This window comes from Styela clava, chromosome 12, assembly GCF_964204865.1.
Source record: "Styela clava chromosome 12, kaStyClav1.hap1.2, whole genome shotgun sequence".
NCBI classification, from domain to species: Eukaryota; Metazoa; Chordata; class Ascidiacea; order Stolidobranchia; family Styelidae; genus Styela; species Styela clava.
The window spans coordinates 7,738,960-7,765,471 of NC_135261.1; the positions used below are offsets into that span (position 1 = coordinate 7,738,960).

The 26,512-nt window shown below is 36.1% G+C and overlaps 2 protein-coding genes and 1 long non-coding RNA gene across 4 annotated transcripts; all 3 read right to left on the reverse strand.

Annotated features, from left to right (window-relative positions):
* Positions 1-5,697: 5,697 nt before the first annotated feature.
* Positions 5,698-9,060, reverse strand: LOC120329590 (N(4)-(Beta-N-acetylglucosaminyl)-L-asparaginase-like). The gene has a single exon (XM_039396247.2). It carries the CDS (start codon positions 9,042-9,044, stop codon positions 7,995-7,997), a length of 1,050 nt encoding a protein of 349 aa, XP_039252181.2. The 5' UTR covers positions 9,045-9,060; the 3' UTR covers positions 5,698-7,994.
* Positions 9,061-9,064: 4 nt separating this feature from the next.
* LOC120329589 (uncharacterized) lies at positions 9,065-17,609 on the reverse strand. The gene has a single exon (XM_039396246.2). It carries the CDS (start codon positions 16,953-16,955, stop codon positions 13,992-13,994), a length of 2,964 nt encoding a protein of 987 aa, XP_039252180.2. The 5' UTR covers positions 16,956-17,609; the 3' UTR covers positions 9,065-13,991.
* Positions 17,610-18,413: 804 nt separating this feature from the next.
* Positions 18,414-21,595, reverse strand: LOC144430355 (uncharacterized). 2 transcript variants are annotated; one of them, XR_013479483.1, is made up of 3 exons: positions 20,591-20,921; positions 19,654-19,812; positions 18,414-18,638 (listed from the first exon to the last, which is right to left on the reverse strand). It is a non-coding gene; the product is annotated as an uncharacterized LOC144430355 (long non-coding RNA). The 2 variants fall into 2 exon arrangements; XR_013479484.1 differs by lacking the exon at positions 18,414-18,638 and adding an exon at positions 21,479-21,595 and having other exon boundaries at positions 19,416-19,812; positions 20,591-20,782.
* Positions 21,596-26,512: the final 4,917 nt, after the last annotated feature.

Genomic DNA, 26,512 nt, shown 5'->3' on the forward strand with positions numbered 1-26,512 from the left:
TGTTATTGTCGGCACTTGCGAGAGAAATGAAAGAGACAAACAAACTGTATTTCATTACAACAATAAATTATTACGCGATCAGCGTATCGAGTGAGTCTAACATCAAATAATACTGAGAAAAAGTCAAACATAAAATACTAACAGACATCTGGAAAAAATAAATAGCTAATTACCCGACATGGACTGGTAACCGGACGAGAGGCCGTTGTACGTCATATGATTGAGCACTATATATAAACACTTTCCTCTCCCTCGGGATAGATATGTAAATCCTATCCTATGCCCAACACTATGAGAATAATTATGTTCAAGAGAATCCCTGGACTCTTCGCCGTTGTATGGTGCTACGTAACCACTTGCCGGGTACAGCTTACCACACAATCCAGTCCATAGATTTTAAACCTGGAACTAATGTTCAGTAAATATTTCCATCCCCGATATGGGCTGTGACCGGTGACATACGAGAAATCTTGGTTCGTCATATGATTAAGTCATCTTATCGACCACTCTTTCCTAATGATAAAAGTGAAACTCGTATCTTGTTCCATCACCGTTGAGGCTAATTAGGTTGAGGGGGATTGCTCATTGCTGGACTTCTAACCGTCGAAAGTGGGTGCACACGGTTAGTTACGGCTTCTGTATGATTCAAATCATGCAGCTGAAACAAATACCCAACATGAAATGGGAACTGGTCGAGAGGCCCAAGTTAGATCGAATTTTGTTGGTGGTTCGAGTTCGAGTACAGAAATTTGTCATAAGGTTCTTCAACATTTAAAAGAATCAAAGTTGAAAAAAATGGTTGACTTGTTTAAAAAAAAGATTTTTTCGAAAAATATTCTTGAATTGAATGGTTTGTTTGGAGATCCACCTTAAAGCAAAAATCTTTGTATTTTCTACGAGCGAGATCAACACCCTTCTTTTAAAAATATTTGAATTCAAGAACATTTCCCCACTACAAGGATACGAACCTGATTCACTTTACTATATGAAAAATATAAAGATAAGGTGCCTTTTCTGCAAAATAAATTATGAAAATAATATGTCAAAACTTATTTTTCGCATATCTGGACACGAAATGTACATATGGATCGTTTTTTATTTTTGTTTATGAGTAATTAGTATGATTATATTGTTGTTGGTCTTGTCCTTGCTGTTAGTATTTCGTTTTTTATTTATTATTACAAATCGCTTTTCTAATTAGCTACTGAATCATTTACTTTCAAATTTTCAATGACTAAAATTGTTTTTATCGCTAAAAGGCTATTACTTTTATTTATATTAATTTCATCGTACTAATCGAATATTCAAAGATTCGATTGTTACCGGGCAGAAATATAAATATATTTAATTTAAGGATTATTTCCAGCTGCGATTTTCAAACTGATTGATTCTGAATACTTCGGAAATATTTTAAAAACTAATGACATTTGTGTTTGTTATTTGTGTTTGTTATTTGGACGTGGTACTGCACAAATAATGTATTGACTATTATAACATGCATGATTTATCGGACTTACCATTAAGCGAGGTAGGCTGAAGCCCATGGGCCTCGACATTCAATTCTAAACTATTCTTCATTTTGAAGTTTTTTTTAAATTGTGAAGTCTTGTTTCAATATAAAAAAAATACTTGGGATCTTAATCGTAAATCCGTTCATTTCAAAAGATGGAAAGATAATTTTATTCATGAATAATATTTTTTTTTATCAGTAATTGGGCTGACCTTCAGCTCTCGCACCTAGAAACAGGTATTAATACGTCGGTTTTCTGGTGCCATGACGTTTTACTGCAGCCTTGAGTTTTTTAATTATTTTAAAATTAAATTCAATCTATTATCTAATATACTTGTGCGTACGTATGTTGCCTATAACTAAAATTTCATATTTTGCGCAATTTGAAAAAAATTTCATGGTGCCATAGCACATTTATGTGACTTGAACGTATACATGTTGATTGACGCTTCGTGCAACCATGCGCTTTCGAAAGAAGTCCATTTACTGAGGTATCTTATTTTCACAACAGTTTGTTGAGAAAATACCTGTTTTGTTTCGATCTATCAAAAAAACTCTTTTTAAACGAAGTTTTTTGTTTATGGTATAGTTGTACAAACCACCAATATCTGTATCAGAATTTGTCGCGATGAAAAGATTTCTATCGGAAATTATCATGGCATGAAAAAAAGAACACAACAAATTACAGCTCTGAAACTTCATTGGCATGGAGGGTATGACTGAAGTCACCATCACGCGATTATGAGTTGAAGTTAACACTGTAGACCTCTGTACAAAGACCAGCAAACCAACGCAAAATAAGGCCAAACATCGAGTCTCTCGACGCTACTAAACGGTGCCAAATATCCAAAACAAGTAAACGAATATGTTTCATGTCTCGTTTGGTGTGAGATTCAAGGGTAATTTCAACAAATATTATATATTCAGATTTACTTTGTTAATTTTGGTATAACAATTTTGTATATAATTTGTTAGTTTGCAGCCCGCGTCGTCAGTAAATTCCTACAAGTGGCGCGCGACATATTTTGAGTTAGAGACCCCTGGTGTATTTCAATATAGGAACATTTGGCATTCAATACATTGTGTGCTCATTTACTTTTGAGGATTTCAGAATGGAGTTACACTCTATTAAACGTGTGTTAAATAACACGCAAGTGAACGCGCAGATAGGGTCATTCTCTCCCTATAACACCATGCCAAACAAATATGCCTTGCATTATTGCACTTTTACTTATAATCTGTAACAAGTAGCAGCTTTTGCGATTTATAATTGACTTAGTAAACAACTTTCAGAACAGTCTGCAACATTGAGCTAACACTCTCTGTTGACCTACACCCAGATGCAGCGTCGACTTTGATATTCTTTGAGCGCTTGAACTTAAGCGTTATCGTGGGCTCAAGTTAGCACCATTGTTACATAGAACCTGCAATTTTCACTTTGCATGTTTTTGCAGTCACGCGCTAAAAGCAGAAACAGCAAATCCAATGCGCAGTCAAACAAAAACTCCTGACACAACAGTCATGTAACCTATTATTGCAAAAAAAAACTTCTGACAGGTTTTGCCACATTGACATCTTCCTTCCGCTAATAAGGAAATTGAAACTTTTATTAAACAATAATGTAAAGCTGCTTTGCATGCGTCGAGAATGTATAATTATCCTGTCGGAGAGTTTATTTCGACTATAAGGAGATCGTTAGCATATAAATTTAAAGCGCCCATCGTTGTCATCCTATTTTTGAGTCCATTCGTTTTTTTAGTGTGTGTGTGTGTGTGTGGAGGGGGGGGGGGGGCAATACGGGCCTACTTCTTCAAATTTCGAACTCACGTCTAGAAAGTGAGCCCGCGTAAAGTTACGTCGTGACGTGAGCTATTTTTGCTAATATTATTTTAGAAAACATCTTCTTTTTAAACTAATATTATTTCTTCCATTTTGAAAGTTATCTGTAGGAGTTAACCATTCAAAGCATTCTGACGTAATAGGTACATAATAGTCTAATGAAACAAGTAGGTTTGAAAACCTCTCGAACGGCACGTGCGCATGTCGTCAAACATTTCGAACGTCCAATACAGGAGTAATTCAACACTCATCGCCTCGTTTATTAATATAACGATACACTCCAAATCGGACACGGTCCTTCGATATTCTATTCAGCCCATCGCGGTAGACCGCCGCTGATTATTTATTTTGCGTCTGACATGTTATGATTGGAGGTATCGCGTGTACCATACGACTGAATGGCATCGTTTTCATACACTGATTTATATTACCGAATTACGTTTTCTTAATTGGTTGTGGGAAATCATACTTTCCTATTAGAGGACATACTAGAAGTATCCATCAGTTCGATTGAAGATTATGTGTTATTTGACGACGCAAGATTTCAGAGTCATTATAATGTTTCCTTGTTCAATATACGGGCCCAGCGTCCTAAGGCTTAACATTCTGCGTGACTGAAGAAATGGCAAACTCGAACAATTTTATATTCAGACCACCTATGAACATTGACTTTCTGTCAGATGTAACCGTGAAATTTTTAAAACCTTTAAAACACTAATTGCGCAAACTAAATCGATAATACGATCCGACCAGAATTAATCACGCATTCAACTCTGCATCGAGCAGAACATCGGAGGAAAAACATTTTAGTCTTTCATCAATGGCGCCGATTAATCGATTTGTCCCATTGAATGCTCGAAACAGTCCTTAAAACAAGTTCACCGAAACATGGCTGGTCGATTGGTCTGGTAATGGAGTGTACTTTTACACTAAAAGCGCATATTATTACGCGATTTACTTAATTGCTCTGCGCTTGAATGATGGATAAATCAATTCGCACTCGTCGCAGACACAATAAATGCGATTCCTCGCACGCTTGTTGGTGTTTATTTATATAAAATATTAGTCCCTGGGTAGTAAATTAGGAGCTGAAAGGTACATTTGGCCGGCATAGTACGGAAATTGCTAGCCAAGTCATCGGACAAGCGAAAAATGTTACGCTCCCTACCGAATTCGTATGAATCAATTGTCTTGGTCCCGGCATAATTCGTGGTAGTAATTTAACCTTTCAAGTATGTAACACGTTTCGCGGGGCTGCTTTTGGTCGAATTAATTCCAAGTAGCAAAACGCTTTACCTTACGTGACATTTTTCCTACTTTTGAATACTTGGTAAGATATTCTATTCCCGGACTAATGGTGTCCGCATAGATTGTTTGTATTCCCACTTCTTCCGTGCCTATGTCGTCACCAGCCATGTATGATCACAATGCCCACAAGCTTAAATCCCGTTAGAATAATTTTTTACATATACTCATGATTCACCATAATGTTGCCAAGCTTGAGGCCCAATTAAAGATTATGTCGTTGTGTCTTTCACTTATATTCATGTACTAACGCGATGCCCCCAAAATTGAAGCCCGGTTGAAAGAAGTTGAGTAGCGCTTTTCACTTATATTCAAATGTGATCTGAAACGTTCACGTCCGATTAACGAATATCTATTTCATGTCACAAAGCGAACTCCATTCGAATTTCCGTCCCGTGTGTTGTCATTTTCATCATTGCCGTATCTTTAATCGACAAAAAGGTAAGTCTCGACATACGTCATTATGCTATTTCGTTCCGCAAGTTCATTTGTTATGCATAGCATGCATTGTGGTGAGTCACCTTGGGAATATCTCTTGTTGGTTTTGAATTCTTGGCAAATGATTAAGAACAGACAATTGAATCAGCGGGGTTTTCCGCGCAAGACATTCAGGATCTCGTCTTTAATTAAATCGGGATCAAAACGGTGACGCTCAGCGTTGGGAGCGGACTAACATTCGCGGAAGTTACTCACACGACAAACGATTAATAATGTTGATGTTCGTTAGTTTTAATCAATTTAAGCTAGGACGATACTTGCAGTAGATTGGCGAAAGACTTCTAATTAGAAATTGAAAGCGTTTATCGTCTCTTCGTAGGTAGTTCCCAGGTGGCATCGCTGGTGCCCCCTTAAATTTTAAGGTTGCATCAACCTTGAACGGTGGCTCGCAATTCCACACATTTTTATGCCCGCGATGGCAGAAGGCTATATTCGTTTTCATTGGTATTATATATAATCTCAGAATACAAAATACGAGAAAACGTTCAATTCGACATAAAGTCATTTTAAATCATAAATGAATATTTCCCTGGAAAATGCAGAACTCCTTCATTAACCCAGTTATTAAAATTCACAAAACCGTGTCCTTGGTTTAGTTTAAATGCATCTAACATGACAGTTCGTGAGTAAAAAAAATTCAAAACCTCCATAACATAAATATTAGTATTACTAGTTTCAATCATACATGGCCATGCTAGACGGCCTGTGGCACTTTTCCTCACGTTACTTGACTTGCATGTTTCGTCAATTAGGTACAAGGTATATTATTTTACATATTTCGATTTATCAACACTTAAGCTTGGACGCCACATGCAAACATATAATATACAGTCTCGTGGTTAGCAGACGGAAATTTAATATATTTTAAAATAGAATGGACGCATATTATTAAAGGGAGAATATGATTATGATAATATTTTCGTTTATTTAAAATGTCTAGTTGAGTCCGATAAAATTCATCAGAAAAAGTATAATAAGGGTTAGGGTTAGCATAAGTGATAGTTGAGAAAATAAATTCAATGAACATTTACTGTGACACCAAATTACTTTTCATAACTTTCATATGTAATAATGTAAATGAGGCAGCAAGGTTCGATAAAAAAATATATAAAAACTTAAAAAACATTTGGCATATGATAATTTGATAAGAATTCTAATAGGAGTGAAATCAACCCACACTCAGAGGAAATACATATCGAAAAAATAAATATTAGATGCGACAAAGGGCAATAACAACTCCGTTTTAACTACGTTAAGTACTGGCTGTTTATTACTTGCATTTCAGTTAAGAAAAACGAAGCTGTAAAAAAAGTGATATTTGCATTTTTTCAACAATAAGCCACAAAAATTTTGGCTAGAATAATGGAATCTTATGACCTTATAAAACTCTCAAGTGTAATATAGAAAATTGTTTTTGCTTGTGGGAAACGCTTGTCTGCTCCAAGTAACAGGCTAAAAGAGGTAAATTACATTTTCACAATATGATTCAACATATACAAATCAATTATGATCTATGTCTTACTGAATCCAAATATCTTTCATTAAGCAATTTTCAGAGCCAGTCAAGTTTCACAATAATTCAAATTTTTGGATGTTTACATGTTTTCAGATGTGACATCCGATGCCTGAAATATCTGAAAATAGCATGAGACAGACGCATGACAGAATTAAATTAACATGGTATTTCGGAATGTTATTCCGAGGGGAGGGTTGTTTTACAAAATATAGTGTGACAAATATTTTGACTGGAAATAGAAGCTTCATAACTGCAACATTGAGTCACGAGTAGATTTATTTAATTGAAAGTGTTTCTAGGAAAGAGAAAATTGATAATATATTTTTGAGTTACAACCAAAAAATTGACCTACGTCTTTCATCGAGATTGTTTTTAAAATAAATTTGCTTCGCAATAAATGAGTATACAATTTAAAAATTCAGAGGATAGCCATATCATGTTGTACATATTTGTATTGAATGGCATTTTTTCAATAAAATGTCAACATTTTAAAGAATTACATACATCAGTGAAAAATATTTATTGAGATAATGGTTGAAAAATAATATTGAATATTGATTGAAATATTAATGATACTATCTTACCTGAGTACAAATATATAACATAAAAAAACAATTTAAAAAGAATTCAGCTTATCAGTAACACAGGACTTATTCCCAGTAATATGAGAAGATACCATAGTAACAGTCAATATTCAAGATCATGAAAACTTTTTATCACTCATTCTCATGAAAAGCATCACAGTTTGGTGCCGATCTGTGTTTTTGTCCAACTTCAATTTTGAAGGACCGCTAGTGTTCGTAAAATTGCAGTAATACAAAATAAATTAAATATACAAACCACAGACTTGATAGCATGTGTTGGTGAAGAATACGGGGTTTGTAAAGAATAAAATGACTCAATTACTCGAAGATATTTTAATGAGTGATATTTTAATAACATCAGGTGCATTATCTAAGCATGTTACACATTAACAGGATAATGCTTATTAATTAAACATTCAATATATACCGTTGAAAACATGAATTTAAGTTTACCAAACTGATATATCATTTTAGGGGTTTTCAGCAAAAATATGTAACGAAAGTATTATTTTCAGAGTGAATTTTAGTCAGATATATGTTGTAGCATTAATAATACCAAGCTATATATAGCTTTTTAGCTATAAAAATTCAATTTGCGGCATTCATGCTCAAAACCAAATTCATAAAATTTGGATTTCTACAAGGGTAAAAGATAAAAAAAATTTTCATGGACTTCAAATTGCACTTTTTGCATAAGACAAAAATAATGGGGTTAAAAAATTCAGCAAAAAAATAAGCAAAATCATTTAGGTTTATCCAGTTTAACACAAGGTATAGAATGAATGATCGTGTTTGTACTTTTTGCAGTTCTAACACAAAAGGAGAAATTTTCAAAACCTGTACATGCAGCACCAACTTCACCTTTTATGTTTACACCAATAAGAGCGCCCTCAAAAGTCGAATATCTTTTTAAAATTCGGTTGAGGGCATCCCTAGCAGCGTCCTCTGGTGACATACCCTGCCTCATGTTTTCTACTAGTTGATATGTCGGCAAAAGTCTCATCATTACATCACCATCTCCCGTTGCCACGGCAGCACCGACATCATCATCGGTATAAGCTCCAGCCCCAGGAATTGGCGAATCTCCTACTCTGCCAGGAATTTTATGATTTAATCCGTTTGTTGAAGTACCGGCAGCAGTTTTACCATTATTATCAATTGCAATCATGCCGATTGTGTCATGATTGTCAGGCCTGATGTTACCAGTTTTATTTTTACTATTTGATTGGAGATTTGCTGGATGGTAGGGTCCACATGATGTGGTTGGGTCAGGAATACAATTAATATGATAATTTGGTTGACATTGTTTACTCTTCCAGTTTTCCCACATACTTGTGGAATGGTTGGTTGCAAGACTTTCTTCTTTAAATCCATTTTGCACGGCAAACTCTGTTGCAAGCTCACCCACTAACATACTGTGTTCAGTGTTATCAAGAACGAGGCGAGCAACTCCAATGGCATTTTTGACTCGTCGAAGAGCACCGACAGCACCCATATTTAATGTTGTTCCATCCATAATCAAAGCATCAAGTGTTGTTTCACCGTTTTCATCCGGTGAGCCTCCGAAACCCACTGTGCCATCACATTGATCTTCTTCACATTTTGTGCAGCCTGCTTGAATTGCGTCAAGTACTGCTGTGTTTGAATCGGACGATGATATTAAAGCTTTCCACCCAGCGTCAGTCGCTTGTGGCCATGGCCATGTGTTGGCAACAATAGGCAAAGTAGCACTGGCACCAGAAATCACAGTGATTCCAAATACCAGTGACTGGAGAACTGCCCCATTTGACATTATTACAGACTAGTCTAAAGCTAAAAAGTGCAGAGACAATAGCAGTTTTCACCATGTGAAATTATATCAATTATCAAATTGGCAAAAACGACACAATAATAAAGGTCAAAGGTCGAAATCACTCACAAAAGTGTTTACATTCAGTAGAGCAAAATACAAAGCCAGCTGAGCAGATAAATATTGAAAGCAATTCAAAGAAAATGTGAATGCCTGTATTTTAAATGTCTATCAAATTTATATTGAACTGAGCATGTTTCTATAAAAGCAATTTAATATATTAAACCAGAGATGGGCCAAGAACATGAGAACATAAAGACAATTACAATCCAGTATTTGACATCCAAGCAAGAAAAGAAATATGTTTAAAATGGTAGTAAAGGTATGTAAGTAATAACTGTGGTAAACATACGCCTGTTTGCTAACCAATAACCTTGTTTTATATAACTGGTTATTGGCATTCGTGACTTCAGGGCATACTGTCTACTGTTTACCAAGCCTTCAGACCTTGAGGGCTATTTCGTCATTCCCATAGTTTTCAGTGAAACATGATTAATTACATTATGTAGTTGGAAGGCTTTCTAACGATGACAAGGTAGTATTATGAATATTTTAAGAGCATATGAAATCTATCTCACAGCATCGAAGCACTTAAAATATCTCACAATATCCCGCATAAAATTAAAATTAGCAGTGTTGTAAGACTAATACAACGAGTGGTATACTGGAACGCAGTTCATTTTGTTCTGTTATATATCAGCCAAAGACTTTTGAATACAACAATGACCAATATAATCAGCCGAAATGGTGAAGCTATGAACAGCAAATAAGCCCTTACAATTGAATATGACAGCGGAAAACTCTAGGCAAATTAAAATAGCAAAGTGTAGATAACATAAAAAGGATAGTTGGGCTATTCAGCGATTCCGATAAAGTTCTTAAAATAATATATCAAAGTAATTCAATACTATTTTAAAAGAACTATTTATATGAAATAACGTAAATACACAATGATTAGCAAGTCAGCAAAACCTGATAGTTTGTATGATTAATGTGTCATGACCTTCATACCTAACCTAGTTTATCACATATAATGATGACAAGCATTCTTGAGTAAATATTAATTCATGATCTTGTAAGTCGTAAAATGTGGTCAAAAATTAATAAATTTCATCCAATAACTCTAGATGAAATGGATACAATATTTTAGATCAATTGAAGGGAAATTTATTATAAATTATTTTTTTAATTAATAGTATGACTTAAATTGAACTAAAAAAAAATGTGTAAGAAAAATTGATATTTATGGGTTTCTTATTTGTATTATTTGCTACATAATATTTGTAACTTATTAATAGCCAGCATACTAATATAACAGAATCCATTTGTATACCAGTTTAGCTCATTTCTAAATTCGTACTACAAAAATGCCCAAAAGTTTCCATTCCATCGAGGGAAAAAATATAAACAAAAATAATTATTAGTATTTAATAAGCAAGAAAATGCAAGTTATGGCTTTTTACAGAGTATTTTGTTCAAGAGAGCTATTAGTATAAAAATGTATACCGTAATACTAATGCTGTTCCATAAGTTGTTTATGAATATTTAATAATTGTTCGAAAGCAAAAACACAATTCTTGTTAACAATATTATATCATGAAACTAGATATCAAATAGAAAATAAATGACGAAGAATTAAATTACAGAAATAGCTTGAATCAAAATTGATATACCACAATGCACCAACTAACAGTTTGAATAATTAATAATAAAAATGAAATGAGGGATATGAAATGGGATATTTTCAGTGGACCAGATATCTAGCGCAAAATCAAACGATTTCATAAATAGCATTTAAATGAAACCAGGACAAAAGTATGAGTTGGATTTCAATGAAGAAAAATATTACGGTAGTTACCTTGAATGAAAAAAGTTTCATATTATTATGCTGTATTTCATGGTGCTACGATTATTTGTGATTGAAAAGTCTGACAAGAAGGCCACAATATTTATTTACGTTAACCGCATTTTATTTCAGATGGAACAAAAAATAAACAAAACATCCTAACCTGGTTCAGCTACATTGGGCACAATTCTTTGAGTTTTTATTTGAAGTAGTCAACGTAAATCATCCATAATAATCTATGGGTTTTACATTTCATTAATATATGAAAATGGAAATTTTAATACTTTTGTGAACTGTCATCAAGCTCTAAGTAAATATTATGATACGAAATATCATTCAAATATAATGAACATTAACGATAGCTGAATACAGACGTTTCACTTGATTAACTAAAAGCCAGACTGTGGTGAATTATTAAAAAATGGGCTCAGTAGAATAATAATAGTATAAAGATCAAAAAAGACCAGGAAAAAAAATTTGCGCTAACATTTCGGAGATCCGAACACATTTGAAAAAATTCATTTTGGCGCAGACCAAATGACATCAGTACAAATTTTAATCCAAGCATAAGAGCAATGTCACGTAAGCAGAGATCAAATTTAAAATTTGCTTTTAATTATAGCCTGTGAACGTTGTAATTAGACGTCTACTTTTCATGCCACTTTCTCCAATAGAACCACATAGAAATGAATAAGACATAGATGAGCAGATTTACAAGATGTTCTGAACATAAATTCAAATCGTAGAACAAAAATAGAAAACTAGATAAATATAATAATGCCTGCCCAAAGGTTTTTAATTTATTGGCATTCAATTTTCATATTTCCTATTTATTGTGCAAAGACTGGGACTCTTCAATGAAATGATAGCAAGCCCGCTTCAGACCGTTGGACAAGCAAAGACTCGCTAAAACAAATAAAATTCTTGTGTCCACTTTTGGGTGTGGTTCGATATAAAATCTTCAGGCAAGACTTAAGAGTAATACATCACCAAACTATTGGCCTTCAGGCAAAATATACAAACATAACATTCTGTTCGGTTTCAGTATTTCTCAATCATGCGAAACTAAATGTTTGTGAGAAGATGTTCATCAATGACACAATGACCTCTAAAATTGAAAGAAACTGACATAATTACTATCTATGTACAATAATAAATGGCAGGAATGCACTACATGAGCAATTACCCATCGACATATTCAAACAAAGCAAATGTACTATACAATACAACATGGCACAGTAAAATAATAATTACAAGGAATTAATTAATAATTATTACATAATTAAAAAAAGCGAAATGTAAAATCATGGCAGGCAAATGAGAAGTTTTAAATTGAAATACAGAATAGAGCTCTCATGCAAGCCTATATCTTCACCGCATTAAACAATTGCTCACAATAAGGTGATCATAATTTTATCGGTCGATCGTGATGTTTATCAACTTTATCATATTTTGTTTCTTGAAAAACCATGAAAACGACATAAGGATTGTGAATTTGTTCAAGCTCACTTATTCTTATCAAGTGCTGTTGACTCCGTCTCACCCAAAATAGCATAGCAAGGAGAAACCACTAAGTGGAGCTTTCGATATGAGGCTGAAAGCATAGAAATTAAATTAACCAGGCAAGCATACTGCTTTCAAGCACACTCAAATTCACTAAAACTGAATTAGTGGCTTTGAAGGAAAAGTAAAGCCATAAAGCACAGTATCACTCAATCGAGTACAAAATGTTTTTCTTTAACATTTTCTTACCAGTTGAATATCCGTATATGCGTATGATCAAACATCCAACTTTATATGGAATTAAATTGAATGAACACAAAGGCATAATATAGAGAGGGAATCACAAAAAATACAAAAGCAAAAAATTTACTGTAATCTCACAGTAATAGAAACTGGCGACCTAAAGCTGCTTGCTTTGGGTGTATGAAAGGCATGAAGCTAGCTTGCCCGTATCTGGACAAGTACAAAAACATGCATGATTCTAACAGCATTCTTGATATATTTTTTCAATGTACCGCCCATTCGTAACATGGCAAAATCTATTATATAAAAAGCACCATCTCATAATATACCGTAGATACAATAAAATAAAAATCAATAGAGATTAAGTATAAAAATATTGATCAAAAGATTTGTACAAAACTTGTTCTTATTTATTTCGTTGATTAAGTTATAGAAGTAAACAAGCGCTGGAATAGTTTTACGGGGTTAATATACAAGAATAGTGACAAACAGGGCTATATCTCACAGATATGAAAGCCAAAATATGTGTGAAAAATTAGCTGTTTTTACTTATAAAACATGTGTCACTGGATTTCCACGCCCCATAAAGTGCAGCAAGTTACCTTTGAATGTGGTTGAATATTCCAAAACATAAGATTCAAATAAATGCTAATCATCAAGTGACACAAACTGAAGATTAAGGGCCATTAAAAATCCTAGAACCCCATTTAAATGACTTAGTTGAATGGACATATATGCTGACAAGTTGATTGATCAAGCTTGATACGAGTGAACTCTGGTAACCTATTTCACCAAGTCTTTTGTCAACAACTTAAGTGCCATATCTTGAGTGACATTGTTTTCACAAATGGCAGACAGACCAATTGACCTATATAGGACACCCAGAGTGAATTTCGCAACATGAAGAAATTGTTGGATTAGACAGAGATCTATCTTACATATGATTACGCTCGGCCATATTAAAACGACTCTTCGAAAAAAGAGAAAGATGATGAGATTCTTACAAAAAAACGTTCACAATATTCAAAAAACACTCAATTTATGATCTGAAATATTAGGTGAATTAAACTCAATTATAAGAGATGATCCACAAAATATCACAGTCTGATATATCCATATTAAACATTTAATAATACAATTGCAAATGCCTGCTGTTCTGAAATTTTATACAATTGTTGCAACTTGCAAGTATGTAAATTGTGCAGTATACACAATGACACTATAATGAAGCAAAAAGTTTCAATTGCAGTTTACCTTAATTAAAATTGGCCATTGTTTGTGTTTTATACAATATATATTCAGTCTTCTGCGTTTTCGTCTTGACAAGATATTTCAAGAGCGTCATCGAACTTTACCAGTGGAGCTAAATCCTCACCCACAAGGGAGTTTGTAGAATCTGCATGATTGCCTGAAGTGTTTGATACTTTATCATGATGTGCAGATAGTGCGGAATGACTTGAAGCAAAAGACCCGCTTGCTGATCCATCCATAAGATCATCATCATCGTCTAACATTGCAATAGGAGCACTTGCAAGAGAAAAAATGACTTCTTCTTCAGTATTTATAGGGCTATTCTGATCTGGTTTTTCTGTTTTCAAAGATTTTGAAGATTTCTTTTTATCTTTAGGAGAGTCCTGTTTTGGTTTTTCTTGAACATTTGGTTGCGGAAATTTATCAGGGTGAGAAACATCTTTTTCCCCACTGCTTCTACGACTTGATTTCTTTGAACGCTTGCCTCTACTGAGCAGTGGTGATGATTTTTTATAAGAAATTTCATCATCACCAAGCGGGCTTGCACGAGCAAAACTATCTCCACTTGCTCCTAGTAAGCTGTTTTCTCCAACAGACGCTCCAGCTGAGCTGTTTGAACGATTACTGCTATTGCGTACATAAACCATTACCCCATCGCCACCTTCTGCAACTGTAATCTCAGGATTTGTTATCTCTGATGAAACATCAGAATCAAAACCATCTGGTGCCTTTGAAGAACGTGATGGAAATGATAACGTTGGCTGCTCTGTACTGGAAGTCTTTCTTTCAGGGTTATCAGAAAATCTGAAGCCATTACTTCCTTGCCAATGCCCAGAATCATCATGTGGCATTGAATCGAGACGTATTTCTTTTCTCAAATCCTTTAAACTGCCTTGTGGTCGCGGAGGCATTTTATTCAAAACATTTTCTGGTTGATGTAAATGATGGTGCATATGGCAACAGGGATCTGAACTTGGTGGAGGAGGGTATGGTATGTTCTGCGGACGTGCTGCGCTAGGTTCTGCATAATATGCACCCATCCATGGTACATAGAGAGGCTGGACCGTGGCAGGAGCTGCCGTGAACATTGTAGCTGGAGGAGTGTACGGGTTAGTACTATTTGAAGGTCTGAAGTCATGCGATGGTGGCAATGCTCCTCCTCCAATTAACATATTTTGAAAATTGAGCATCGCTTTGTACATGTACTCACCAAGCTTTTCATATGGAGAGGAGGGAGAGGCAGCACTGGGAGTTGACGTCCCAGTAGAAGATGTTGGGAGTGGAAATGGATGTAATGATGTTGGTTGAGACGTGGATGTAGAATCTGGAGGCTGCGTTACTTGGTCAAAAGCTCCAAGATGGGCATTGTACGTTGCCATCATTGCTTGAATAAATGAACCACTTAGATCGGTTTGAGTGTCTTTATTCAATTTATCCACTTCAATACCATTCACTAATGTAGTGGCAGAAAATGGTGGCAGGTGCTCCGGCTCTTCTGCAAATTCATTAGCGTTAGGTACCTCAGGTTGCTCCTCCAATCCTGAAGCAAGTTCAAACGGTACAGTTTCAATACTAGGTTGAGAATGAATTTTACGCGGCACTTCGGGTGAAAATGAATCCAAAGGTGAAGATTCTCCGGTATTAGGATGTCTAGTATCATCACTAGAAATTTTGTGGCTTGATCTCCGATTATCATTATCTGATGGTTTTCGATGACGACTCGATCTACGACTGTCATCAGAAGAATGCTTTCTATGGCCCTTTGGTGGTTGAAGAACTTCAACTGAAATTTCATTACTCATCGGTCTGGAATGTGAGTCATTCGCTCCATCTTCAGTGTCGGTCAAGTTTTGCTTTGTCGGTCGCATGAATACTGGTGAAGCATGATGATGTGTCGCATGCTCTCTTTCTCTCCTGACAGCTGCGTCACTGTTAACATACACAGGTGAGGCTGGTGTTCGCTTGTCACTATTGTTTAGAGAAGGCATTGATTTTGTGGAATTTGTTCTTTTAATTCGCCTCATGTTTCGTTTAGCTTTGCTTTTAGCTTTTGTACTGTTGGTTGTCATATCATCGTAAGATGGTGGGTACTCATCATTTTCAACGTCAGAATTACCAAAACGGATATCTTTTGCTGACAAATCAGTCTCCGAAGACGTTTGAGAGTCACGGAGGCTTCGCTTCGAATTTGGTTTATCAGATTCATAAGAATTGACAGGCTTGATATTATGTTTATCGAAACGTTTCTCAGGACTGTTTATTTCTGATGAAGGTCGTGTTCTAGCCTTCCTTCCACGGGTATCGGGATCAGAAAATTGGCGATCTGATGAATCATCATGATAAGGGCGTTGATGTTTAGCTCGGCTTCTCTCATTTAAGTGAGGCTGAGATCTGGATCGCCTTGAACGATATTTCTTTTTGGCCTCATGCGGTTGGCGAGGTTCCCGTTTTATTCCTTCTGCATCGCTTCGAGAGTATTCTGCTTCTCCATTAACAACAGGACCTTCCAAATTTAAACCCCTATTTCTTTTTCCCCTTGGGTCTCCACCGGCCCAAGTATCATATTTTGATGGTCTTGCTTTATTGTTTGGCTCGGAGGATCGACGACGATGTCGCTGCGGACTGGGTTCCAGTGTCTTGCTTTTATTTGCTGACGGTGACCTTGCACTCTTTGGTTCTTTAGTAGATCCTCGTGATGGAGGCCGTTTTTCTGGTGAAGTCTGACCAAACTGCATTTGCTGTTCTTTTCTCTTGCTTTTGAAGCACACAACAGTTCTTCGTGTCGCATCATCTCCAATGCTGAAGCTTGTTAACTTTGGAAATATTTCGGTTACTTTATGGATTAAATATCTCTCATATCCTCGAAGGGGATGAAACATCAATGCCCTGTCTTTTGGTGCCTGATATTGGAATTGTTCCAGCTCACCAAAAAGAAGGGATACAAAACGTCGATCCGCCGCACTCAAGCTTCTTCCGCCGGTATCTAACATGTGTTCGATGTTCGCGTTCATTTTACCTATTCGTCAATTCCAAAGCTACATATGTTCCATTTTACGATAAAAAAAACTGCTGCTAGTCTTCGAAGAATCAAATAAAACGGCGAGGAGCCAATGTAAACAGTCGCCGACAATCCACTACACTCGAACAACTCTAAGCTGATAATTCAGAAAGTAGCAGGGTACGAATCAAATTTTGATTAAAATTCTGAGAGAGAATAATCCGTATTAACGATATGAAATCATAAGCTAATCTTTATAAGTCGTTCTACTTTAATGATTAAGCAACTACAGTATGCAAAGCACCAAAATATTCATGAAAAATTAAAATCGCCGTAAAAAGTTGGAACGCCTACTTTAACCTCTGCGCTGTCCGCAAAATGAACTCAACCAATCAACGAAGCCCTTACGCAGGCTTGACGACAGGTCGCTCCATGATAACGTCTGTATAGCTCCAGGCCGTGGATTAGCTTTTCTTTATTTTCCCGTTTAACTTTCTCCTGAACTATTTTCATCAAATTAACCATCTGACGAGGATATCCGGCAACCTGACTGCTCATTAGCAAAGTTATCAGGTTTATTATAAGAGCGCAATAACTTGCCAAATTGGCCTCTGCTTCACCACAGACCAAAGTTTCAAGGTGCAGTGACGTACGGAATTCCACATGTTTAGAAAACAATCCTGCCGGAGGCGTTGATTTAACAAACAATTCTGTCGTAAAGTGGTCGCAACGTTACGAATTTACCACAGGACAGACTAAACTTGTGGCGCATACTCTGAAAATAGTTTCGTATGTAAAAACAAATTTCATCAACGTCCGAGCACAATCGATATGGATGGCACAGACATATTTAGCTCGACTCACTTATTAACGCGAAAAGCGGTATATACATGGAAATAAAACACCGTACGAACGGTATCACACAAGGCAAGCAAAATATTTAGGATATAATTAATAAAAACGTGACCACGAAAGTTGTACAATTGTATTTTTAACAACCAGTAAAATCGGTATTCGATCATAGGAAACACTGCAGAACGTAAGTTGCGGGGGGGCCATTTTGCTATCATATATATATTGTATGTGTTTTCTGGTTTGACGAAACAATAAAACAATTCTCTCTCTCTCAAAGCTGATTATTGAGCAGCGACTTGTTGCCGCTAAGCTTACCAACTAAAATCGCCGTGTGGTTTCCAATCTTTCTCTGAATATTTGTCCCACACTCTATATAAAAGATAAAAAGTATGTTTCTGTTATCGGTTTAATTTGGGAAGAACCCCAGATAGCACAACTACGTCGGAACAACCATGGCCGAACGTTGTTCGAACCACCGGCCCAATAATGGCGAACAACCATGTTCCAGCGAAGATTTGGCCGCTGGGCCAACGTCGGTCCTTTCGCTGTAATGCAACCGTGGCAAACGGTCGGGCCAACGTAGGCGATACGTTGTAACACAATCGTAAAATTTGGCCGGGCCTACGTAGGCGACACGTTGTAATACAATCGTGGCATAAGGTCGGGCCGAGTTAGGCGATGTGTTGTACAGACAGGGTATGGATCTATACTACATAGAAATTTCCCACTAATCTAACATTATTTATATAATAAAATACAAAAGATAGCAAAATGTCTTTATTTTACAAATATGTATACATGTAATAAAATTAATCGGAGTTCGTTGCCAGATCATCCAGAGCTGAAAAATATAAAAATTCTGTGTTAAATTGCAGTATTAGCAAATTACAGCACCAGAGTTCAACGCCTAGTTTTTAATGACTGCATCCCAACAAATTTTCAGAGTGGGAATCTTAAGCCAAGATTCTGCAGTCGCAAATGTGTGAGTGAAGCTTACATTGACAAGACGATAATAATTGAGAAATACAGAAATTCTTGGTTCCGCAAGGGGGGTGTAGACAACGTTTTGAGGGGAATATTTGTTGGAGGGAATAATGATGATTTGAGATTTTATCTGACTAAAATGTCTTGAAATATTCCTTGTTGAAATTCATCTATCTTATTAGAAACATCATGCACCATGATTAGTCTATTTGTTTAATTGATTTACAATAAATTTAGTTGTAACTTCATCATTTGCTGTTGCGAAGATACAAATAAGTTCCAAATCCACTGTTCGCCATTATGCACCAAACTCTGGCAACATTGGATTGGCAATTTGGCACTTGACTCTAACCATAATCAGCTTGGCGATATCTCCTTAATAAATATTTTTCTATACTGTTCACTTTTGTATACAAAATCTACATTCAATTTCTTTACTGTTCAGAGTTGTTTACAAAATCATTATTCAATTTAACAATCATAATGATAAAAATGAATGGTGTGGCAACTGGCAAGTACATTTTGTTTGCTAGTCCGTTTATTAGTTTAATATACCCAACTTATCTAAATTTTCTCGCCTGTTTTTATTTTATTATATCTCTGTTGTTGTTGTGTGTGTATAACTTAATTTAATTCATGAAAACGATAGGCATCTTTTTGGCAAAACCTTATATTCTTTACGCTTTAATCTTAATTAAGGTTTTGTTTTCACTCCAGATTGTCAGATTCTATTTAATCAATTTTTGTTCATTTCCCTTATGAATTATCTTAAGCTGATTTGGAGTCAAAATAATCTTATACTTATAAAATAGAAGAGGGTAGAGCAGAGAAAGATGGTGGAACAATATGATAAACATATTACATACCGGTACCTTTAATAGCAGAAACTAAGGGCGTCCCACTCACACCTTCTTATCCACCGCGTCCAGCACAGTTGAAAGAGCGGGCGAGTAAATTTGTTATAATTGAGCTCATGATTTTCCAATCCAGTCTTTCTTGGAGCAACCTCCGAGACTTGACAAATATCCTATCTGGAATGAGTAAATAAGCACAATTATGAGAATACATTTAATGAAAAGGTTTCCATCCGTTGCAAAAGCTATATGTTAATTATCGCGAGTATCTACTCTAAAATAAACACATATGTGTTTTGTCCACATCGCATTCGTATAAAAGTGAACAATTTTAATATTGCAATCGGATCGTATTTAGACATTTAAATAATCTTCCTTGAACACAAAGCGAAAATATGGGGCATATTGTATTTCATACATAATTTCGAAGCGCTTCATGCAGTCAAAAACAAAACGACAAAAAATAAAAGGCACTCAATAAGATGAGACCCAGCAAAGGTATTTTCACCTATTTTACTTTCATGTTCTGTTTAGCTTTCGAATTAATTATGGAGTAATCTGCAATATTTTAACATTGTACTAAAACTAAACAAATATTCTGAATCTCAGAGATTTTTACATCGTGGTCTTCATACGATGGCATGTGTTACCGGTCAGCGAACTCTTTTAAATTAATTTTGCTTGCCCGCTGGGGTAAAAAGGTTGGGAACCACTGAACTAAACAGTTAAGTACAACCACGTTACACCAACGCCCTGCAAACTTACAGTCGATTTTCATCAGAATGATTAAATAGAATATTCAGAATAGAATAAATTGATTTTTAATGATTTTTCCTTGTGGGGTCGCAAGTATCTGTAGTTTGTGATTTTACAAAAATTGGGGTCGCGGAAAAAAAAGTTTGGGAACCACCGCCGTAAAGTGTCCGTAATCAGCCTATAAAAATATTCAACTTACGAGCCATTTTTTCATCCTTGAATGTATTCTGGATCAAAATGTAATCAGACAATGAATTTCATCAATTCCGGTATGTCCGAGTCCACACTATAATCAGTGGAAAATTGCAGATGCCGTAGCTTGTAGCATAAGAGTTTCTACCGCCTGTCCCAACAATTTTTCCATGGACTGGATTGAAGCATGGCTTGATCTCTGAAAATCAAGTTAGTGTTACCCAATGTATAGTACATGATTGTCTTTCAGATGATAAACGTGAACGAATGGCCTATACTAAATACCAGAATATAAATTTTTCATTAATATTAATTACCGTATTTTCCGGCGAATAAGTCTACCCGGCGAATAAGACGAGGCCTGTTTTTAAGCCTGAAAAAATGGGTTTTTGCATATAACCGATTAATAAGTCGGGGTAGTAAAATCGCATCAACGTCGGGAATCTTAAATTACCATGCAATGCCTTTCGAGCGGTCGCCGCGTTTGCGCATTGGTTAAAATAGCCTATAATGACTCTTTCTTGTAGCGTAATATTCAATCCATATATGATAATCGCAGCATTGAAATTCCAGATTCACAGCACGAGAATGTCGATTTATTCAAACTAACCAGAAGAGGACGTGGGGGATGCTATCGTCGAAGGTGTTTTATTGTCCGGATTCAATAATAAGGCGACAAAAAAATGAAAATGATCATACTTGCCTAATAAGACAACCCCCCCCAAAATCAGGCCAAAAATTTGGGTCTAGAAAAGCGACTTACTCGTCGGAAAATACGGTATTAACCACATGATGTTGTACTAGGTAATTATTCAACCGATATATCTAGCTATAGTGCAATATTTTGTGGCACAGATATGCAAGGAGCTACTATTAAACTATAAAACAAAAACACCTGTTTTGGGCATTGTCCACATTGAAACACTGAGATGCTTGAAATGACACAGTGTATGATTGTGTGAAAGAGGGAATTGAAGCAGGTGAATTTTCCAGTTCATTGTCATAGGGCCTATTACTGTATTATAAAAATGGTATATATCATTAAACTTACAATGGTAATATTGACACTTGACAGGATATCTAATCGGTAATAATTATTTAGAATGACCGGAAAAAAAATGGATATTACACAAAATATGTCCAAACATTTGTAAAGGATGTGCCGTAAAATACTTCATGCTTTTAGAGTCGCTGGGCTTTGCACAGTTGCATGCACATTTGGCAGTCATTGTACAGAGATGGGCTTCGCCCAGTCGCCCGAATCTTTTTTGCTAGCGGTCTACTTTCCAATTCACTTTAAAATATAATAACACTTAATTAGGGTTGGTTGGGTAAGCTTACATAGCATAGGCCTATATACTGATAATAAATCATATTAATATATACCCAATATAATTCTATTGAATTTTAAAACAAAATAGATATTATTCAGAAATCAGTAATTTATTTCTCAACAAAGCTGAAAATATGAACTAGAGCAGGGTTGGGCAAAGTTCTCGGACCACGTGCAAAAATTTTGCGCACCTAGACTGGCGGGCCATGTCGCATCTCGCATGTGTGGCGTAAAAAGTTATACTTTAGAAACAAAATTTTATTTAAAGTGTTATAAAAACAAAAAGGGAAAACAATTATCCTTGAGCTAGATTTCAGCCAATTGAGATCTGTATTTAGATTTGTTGAAATTCATCAGACAGAAGGTTCACAAATGTGCAACTATTCAGAATACTGGATTAAGTCGTCCAACGGGTTGGATTTGGGCTGCGGAAATGTTTGGACTTAGACAAATAAAGTAAATATAAAAAATCATATCTAGGGATGAAGGACCAATACCGGTACTCGATAACGAATACCAGAATACTGGTAAATAAGAGATGGCAACCTCAGAAAGTTTACCAAAAAATGCCAAAAGACCAAGTATGGTAACGTACAGTACCGGTACCTCATCTCGTTCTGTCGTTACCGGTACCTACGGTGTCCAGGGATAAATATGTAACTTTTACCGGTACTCGATAACGAAAACTGGTAAATGAGAGATGGCAGCCTAAGAAAGTTTAACAAAAAAATGCCAAAAGACCAAGTACGGTACCTCATCTCGTTCGGCGCAGCGGTGTGGCTCAACGGGCTAAGCGTTAGGAATACCGGTACGCTCGTCACCGCACCTCTAATTACTCTGCGTGGGTTCGCAGGTTCGAATCCCATGCAGGGATGGTTATGTGCGAGAGGATTGCCGGACTCCTCGCCGCCGTTGGGTGGTTCACGTAACCGCTGGTCGGTTACGCCTTCTTCCACCACCAAGTCCATGCTTCCGAAAAAAACAAACAATACAGTAAAAAACTAATCCCATACCCGACTTGGAATGGTAACCGGACGAGAGGCCGTGGTTCGCCATATGGATAAGCCGTCTTATCGGCTTTCCTCTCCCCCGGGATAAATATGTAAATCCTATCCTATCGTTACCGGTACCGGTACCTACGGTGTCCAGGGATAAATATGTAATACCGGTATGGTGCCGTTACCGTAGGTATCACCCTTATGAACTGTGATCTGACAACGCACTTAGGGTACTTGTACCGGTACCATGAGATTAACTTACACGGTTACAACTATCTCTACTTTCGCCATTCATACTATGATAGCATTTAAAGTTCAATTTCACTGTCTAATCCACGGCAAAAACCTCGTAACAGGATATCGATTACGAGTACCGCCAAAATGAATGGCGACCCCATGTGCTATATTCGAATCGCGCGCCAATTTCATCGCGTTATGGCGTGTTTCGTTGAATGCCAATGATGGCCTTACCATGGTAGATGGTTGTAAAACCGCGTACAACGGCTGCCGGCGGATTATAACGTTGGCCCAACGTAGTTGTGCTATCTGGGACCCTATTCGCAAATTGGGTTTAGCAGTAAATATATACTCACACTCTAAATAGTTTATAAGGTATACATAACTATGTATAGGTAAGAATATTATTATATATACAGGCAAATACAAAGTACAATTTCTGTATCCAACCTACTTTGTCTAGAGCAGTGGTTCTCAACCTTTTTTCTTCCGTGGCCCATTTTTGTTGCCTAAAAATTCCTGTTGCCCATTAACTTTTCATTGCAAGGGGAAAACTACAGGAAAAATCAAGATCTTTCTGCGAAAATGGCCACCGAAACGTTTATAATTAGAATGAGAATTACCTCTCAATAGCAGAAACATCATCGTCATTGATTTCAGCTACAATCAAACTTACCTATTGTGGCATAAATAAAACTAGCAACTTTCAACAGTTCTGTGGCCAACCTCAAAATCTTACTGTGGGCCATGGCCCACTGGTTAAGAAACAGTGGTCTAGCTAGTGAGTTTTGTGCCAGTGCAGTGAGCCTATTTTTAAGTTTGAACAAAACACTTCGATAGGGGGACAGTGGTTTAAAGTCGTATTTCACGCGCTGAGCAGTGTGCTTGTTTTTAAAATTATTTAGCCTACCATCAAAAAATATTAACAGTATTTGATTTCTGTACAACTGCATATTACATTGTCACATAAGTTCAAATGACGTTGTTACTTTGACTTGGAGAAATTCGCGGAAACTCTTACGGACAGGGAAGGGTACATAGCTTCACGTGTGCAGTTGGCATTAAAGAAAAATGGTGGCATGCGATTGGTTTCTATTGTACCGCAATGCGGGGATTTTTCGCCAAAAACTTAATTCGGGTAAAGTTCATAGCTGTTTCTCCAACTGTGATGACTTTAACTGCTTCAAGTCTTGCGCCATTCACCCTTTTCTAGCAATTCCGCACTACAATTATTCTATTATCGATCGCCATGGCACACAGCGTTGAGCGAATATTCTAAATATTATATATCACAAGGTATTTTAATAACCAGTATCACTCGACAATAAATGACTCTCACGAAAGTTTCAATTTTTGGGATATATATGTATGGTTACTATAATTCTTTGAAGTATTGGGTGTGGATTGATCTAATAATAGCAGTAACTTTGCGATAAAGTATGCAACAACACGGTCCCCATTTTCCGAATTTCGTTCATCCATTTTAATAACGTGGTCGCGAGATGTCGCTTGAGTTCTACTACTGGCAGCATAACCGAGACTAATTTTATGAATAATAAAATATGAGTAATTACTACATTCATTTAACATTTTTTCTATCCTTATAGCATTACACATCGTAGAGAACATAAGACAAACTTCCCAATTCGGATTTATTATTCGAAATGAAACGCATCGAATAATAAAAAAATGTGACGTCGCATATGAACACGTTATGGACGGTCCCAATCGCTATTTGAAGGCATTCTCCATGAAGAGCTATTTAGATTCATCCTAGACAGTCGGTTTGATTTTTTCGGCAGCTACACAAGATGTGTATGCTACAGCCAAACATGATCACTTGTTTACTTTTTTGAAAATTATTGTATTATTTAGTGCTAGCCTATATGGCGAAGCGTAGGAAATGGTTCTCGGGTTCGATCACAGAAACATAATATGTAAATGCCGAACTCTGGGGAATGGTTCGTTTTTTTGTATCCGATTAAAAATGGCGCAGTTTGATTTTCGCTTTGTGGTCGGCAAGACTGCGTCACTTTATTCTCCGTAAATACGATTTCAGAAACTTAAATTAAATGAGATTATTGATTCTCAAATAAACAAATCTGTGTGGATATGTGCATTGATTTAATATTTCAAAACATTCATATTTATAAATAAATTAGCTTTGGTAATACGGCTTGACAATGGACAACACGAAATGTAAACCTGTATTCACAGATCTAGAAATACGACACGACGACAAGGATTGGGTAACAATGACCCGTCAATACAACGTCATAAACAAACAGAAGAGACAAATAAACACACTTAATTAATCTCCGCTTTACTAATTGCCATTTTACTATAATCCAAAAGTGACAGAATGCGACTACCGGCTTTCAAATAGCGTAAATTGATCGAGAGGCGTGATGTGCCCTTCGGCCTCGAAACGCGGACGGATACTCGTAACTTTTGCGTAAAAAAATTTCCAATATGCGAATGCATGTATGAAAGATGTTATTTAACAGTTGGCATCGCTTTTATCCTTGATATACTCATGGTTCGAGCGTAGTCGGTGTTTGGTAATTTAAATAGAAGTTTTGAGATTAATAAAACCACCAATTTGTCACACTTCAGTCGTAAAAATTATGTACCATATTGTTGTGTTACGGATAGTTTGAGTTAGTGTTCCCAGGTGGTCGGTTTTTTGAAATTTGCAACATGTGTGTATTAGAATGTATTAGCACAAACGGATCACCATCTTGGAGTTATTTGTGATAAGTTCCGTACAATGAGATAAGGGTATTGTGTCCTAATATCAAACTTTCTATGAGAGATTACTAACAAAATAGGTTAAACGTATATTGAAAGTAGAAAGAACAAAAGCGAAGTGTATTTACCTTTTTCAAAATTCATAAAGCGTACTGGGGCAGCTACATTGGATATCGTTCATTTACTGTATGGCATTCAGGATATTTTACTCAAATAAAATTTCATTACCATTCTTGAGTCCACATCCATGTGATGTTATCGTCGAAAGCTAATCCTTCACAATAATTATTTGTGTGTTTTACGCAATCCGGTAATCAGCAATCAGTCTATATCGCAAGGTTGTCAATTGGTATTAATTACAAGTTAAGACCGTTCAATCAAAGAGGCCAGTTTACAACTTATCAATTAAATTTAGCTGGTGCAACCTGGTCCGTAATCGAGGATTTTGATTGACAATGTGACTAAATTGAACTACTGAGCGTAATTTTGCTTTAGAAAACATTGAAAATAACATACTTTGCGGCATTTTTTTCTAGTTTTGAGTTGTTTTTTCTAAGCCAGTCAGCTTTTTTGAATAATGTTAGTCATATTTTTGTAATTATATTTCACC